Source organism: Diaphorina citri, unplaced genomic scaffold (assembly GCF_000475195.1).
Source record: "Diaphorina citri unplaced genomic scaffold, Diaci psyllid genome assembly version 1.1 scaffold4373, whole genome shotgun sequence".
Lineage (NCBI taxonomy): Eukaryota > Metazoa > Arthropoda > Insecta > Hemiptera > Psyllidae > Diaphorina > Diaphorina citri.
Window position 1 is genome coordinate 8,548 of NW_007381772.1, and position 3,883 is coordinate 12,430.

Consider the following 3,883-nt stretch of genomic DNA (forward strand, 5'->3'; position numbering starts at 1 on the left):
GCTACGCTATCAATAGAACGAGTTCATGGCAAAGCCGCTGGTCGAATGCGGAATCACAATGTGCAACTAATAGAGTTTTGATTGATTATACCTATCAAATCTTATCATTAATAAATATTACTTGTCTGAGTGTTAAGGTTATGTGCACTCAGAGAGTTAAGGAGCCTATAACAAATACTAAATATGATAACTTGATATTAGAGTTGTAATAAATACTGGGTTACTATACGTTATCCATTTGAATATGGCAGCAAGGAGTCATCGACCCAAAATGAAAGAACCAATCAGAATGCGAGAATTCCTTGCATTGTTGCAATTAAGGTAAAGGTCTATTTTTATAAACTCTCTCTTTTAAAAAGCAGAGGTAGCTTCGATCTGTAACCTTTTTTTTTTTTTTTTTGAGGGTCAAGTCCAAGAGGTTGAATTCTAGAACAGGTAAAGATGGTATCTATTTTTAGTACTCGCATCGGGTACTTATTATGCAATTTGGTATGTTTGTGATCATTCATTATCATTATCATTACCTATCTGGATTTAGTAGACATCGTGTTGTTCTAATTTCAGTTTTTTAGTAATTAATTATTTTATTTCTATAGTTTTATTTTCAATCAACATAAACATTTATTTACCTATTTATACATATTTTTTTTCTTTTATTACAAAAGTGTTTTTGTTTTCTGTGTTTTCATTTCTTTCCATTTATTGTGTTTCATCGTACATTTTACCATTAAAGAAGAATATGTCGGCTAACAAAGTGACTTTAAAAAGTCAGTCGCGAGAAATTGTAGAAAATGTACGAGATTACTTTCAAAGCCAATGTGCAACAGTAAGAGAATCTGTAGATCTTACTTATCAAGCAACAAAAGTGCCTGCAAGAACGATCTATCGTATAAAAAAGGAGAAGAAAAGCTTAGTGTGTACTTCTCCCGACGAAGATAAGAATGCAAATTTCCTTTCAACACCAAAAAGAGGAGGTAGGAAGAGAACCATAACAGAGCCTGGCAGTTTTGATAGGCTTGCCATTTGTCAAATCATTTATAATTTCTACCGGAGGAAAGAATACCCCACTTTGGACAAACTCTTACAAGATTCTGTAACTTTTGTTTAATTTTGTATTTTTTTTTTTTTAATTCTGTAACTTTTGTTTAATTTTGTTTTTTTTTTTTTTAATTCTGTAATTTTTGTTTAATTTTGTCACTGTTGATAATACCTAGATGTAGACTAGAATATACCCTGTCTACATATACTGCCAAAATGAGACTGAAAAGTCCCTTTCCCTTTCCTTGAGCAGTCCAAACAAAGTCTTTGTTCAAAAAATGAAATAAAATAATAATAAACAATTTATTATTATTCAATTCTAGTAAGAAATCATCTTTTCGTTACTTTTTTTAGGAATACATAAATCATTACGAATACTGAATACCATCGGCATAAAAAAAGTATCATTGTGGGAGGAAGCACTGTGCGATGTACCTTCCTCCTTTAAAGATATTCTACCGTTGAACCTTTGACACGTTTGGCAACGTAGCCTACTTTTTAGATGAATCCTTGCTGCCATATTCAAATGGATGAACCATAGGTCTACCCAAACCATATCCACAAACCAGCAACACAATAACAAGAGACAATTTCAAATAGGACATTGTGACACTTTCAGTCTTCTGATAGTAGATATGAAGAAGGACTATTTTTTTTACTTTTTTTTTAAGTATTCACCAATTTAACTTTTACTAAAATACCTCTGTAATTTTATGTGAAAAACACTGGAAAGCAAAAGTCAACTGACTATCTATCAAAACAACACGAACTTTTTTCCTCAGATTAGAAACAGATCGACCGTATCCATCGTGAACTTTTGACATTGAGGGTCATCATTCTTATCAGCAAAAGTGCGTAAATGCAATTTGATCTGCACTTTGTTTTCACGGTACTTGTTGTTATATGTATTATGTATTCGTATTAAGTATTATTTTATTGTTATGTCCTACAAAGGTATTTTTCCTGTTTTATATTTATAAATTAAACAAGTTTTAAACTTGAGGGCCTCCTAGGGACCCTGTTTTCCAGAGTGAGTTCAGTAATCAGGTCACTGAACCACTAGCAATAATTTAATCTTTATTTGGTAAATTATTGTGAACAAATAAATATTGGTAATAGTATCTATCATCTTCTTCTCCTATCTAATGTAACTAGTATCTATCTAATGACTTAAGAGATAAAATAGATATCTATACGTTGAAGTAAATGAAAATAAATTTAATCAAAAGTCTGAGTATAGACTAGTATAGAGGTACCTTTGGGGCCTAGGACGTAATATTTAAATTCACCTAAACGTTGCTTTCATCCCCATCTAAACAACACAATTCATATGGGTATGGGTGTATCTCGGGGTTTCAGTAGGTTTGTCTGATATAAAGACATTACATTGGATACACGCATCTGGTGAATTTCCATCGATTTTGCTACAATCTCTGTCTTCCAGCATCTTGAAATCATACTCCTGCCCTGAACCACCAGTCAAATCCTGAAAGAGTAGTTATTACGAGTATGTAGGTTTATTTCTGTGTCAGCTAGTGGCCATAGCACGTTGAATGTACCAGTCCTCCTTGGATCAATGAAGCAACGTTGCGCGTGGTTAGTTCCCTGATGGGTGACCATCTGGGTTATCGCATGCTCCTGGCTTTTCCCGGCCCCACTCACGCTAGGGGAGGTTAATGTAAGTAGGCGGGAAGCTTGTCTCCAAATGGAGGAGAAAACGCCCGCCAATAAAAACATTAGCAGTTATACCTACTGTGATGTTAAACCCATTAAAAAGGGCTTAGTATGGTTTTCAACCAACAATAAATAGTGAAGGAAAAAAAAATGAACTAGGTATATATAAGTAAATTAACTATCCTACCGCTCTAGTGACAGATAACGCTTTCAGTCTTCTGTATCTAGCGTCCGAATTTTTGCCAAGTTCAGCATAAGCTGCCTGCAAAGCTTCCGGAACTCCAGGATCAGTCAGTTTTAGTTCCTCTTTCTGGTGTGAACATCACACGACTTTCTATTACATTAAGTCGGACAGTTCTAAAAGTTTCACCATTCGATCTCCTTCGATGGGTCCACTCAAACCAGACCCACAGAACACAAACATAACGAGAACAAGAGACAACTTCAAGTATGCCATTTTGGCAAATAATATTGAACTTAGTGGCACTTTATGTTGAGTAAGTAACACGGTAACACCACACTTCGTACACAGCAAAAGTCAACTGAACAACACGAGCTTTTTCCTCAAGTTCTTTCAAGATAAGAAATAAGACAATAGCTACTTCCTTATACCTACCTACTACACCATATTTTGTTAGGTTAAGTAAAGTAAAAATCACGTTATCTATCAACTTTGACATTGAGGGTTATCAGTAACAGGCATTCTTTATCTATCTTTTTTTTTTTAGTATTCAACAACAACAATAGGTAGATTATGTAGATATGCAATTCAAATGAATAGATAAATAAATAAATGACCTTTCTCTACAGCTTTAGACGGGGCTAATCAGAATGCATTAGATAGGTAGGTACTAAACATTTCATTTTTTATTGGTAGGTAAAAACATAACTATAAACTAGCTTTATTCAGGTTACATTTACATCCGTAAATAAAATAACAGTATAACACTAAATGGGTTCCTAATTACTGTAAGTAGATATTTATGAATACCTATTACAAAATAATAGGTACAAATTTATAGATAAATCAAAAGTAACTAAAGGATCAAAAGGGTGAGTTTTCCTAGCCTTCATTTCCTAGACCAGCCCAGATAAGTTGCCTGGCATTCTCTGCCATTTGACCTTTTTTGACATCTCTCTCTCTCTCCTAACCAATACAATCCATCCGGGG

General features: G+C 33.9%; 1 protein-coding gene across 1 annotated transcript; it reads right to left on the minus strand.

Moving 5' to 3' along the window:
• Nucleotides 1-1,576: 1,576 nt before the first annotated feature.
• Nucleotides 1,577-3,320, minus strand: LOC103521004. The gene is made up of 3 exons (XM_008486109.3): nt 3,089-3,320; nt 2,900-3,022; nt 1,577-2,524 (listed from the first exon to the last, which is right to left on the minus strand). Exons 1-3 carry the CDS (start codon nt 3,167-3,169, stop codon nt 2,351-2,353), a joined length of 378 nt encoding a protein of 125 aa, XP_008484331.1. The 5' UTR covers nt 3,170-3,320; the 3' UTR covers nt 1,577-2,350.
• Nucleotides 3,321-3,883: the final 563 nt, after the last annotated feature.

Coding starts and splice junctions, on each gene's coding strand:
- LOC103521004 (XM_008486109.3), bottom strand. CDS start 3,169: ATGGCATACTTGAAGTTGTCTCTTGTTCTCGTTATGTTTGTGTTCTGT. Junction 3,023..3,088: donor GTGGACCCATCGAAGGAGAT/CGAATGGTGAAA, acceptor TGTTCACACCAG/AAAGAGGAACTAAAACTGAC. Junction 2,525..2,899: donor CGTTATCTGTCACTAGAGCG/GTAGGATAGTTA, acceptor CTACTCTTTCAG/GATTTGACTGGTGGTTCAGG.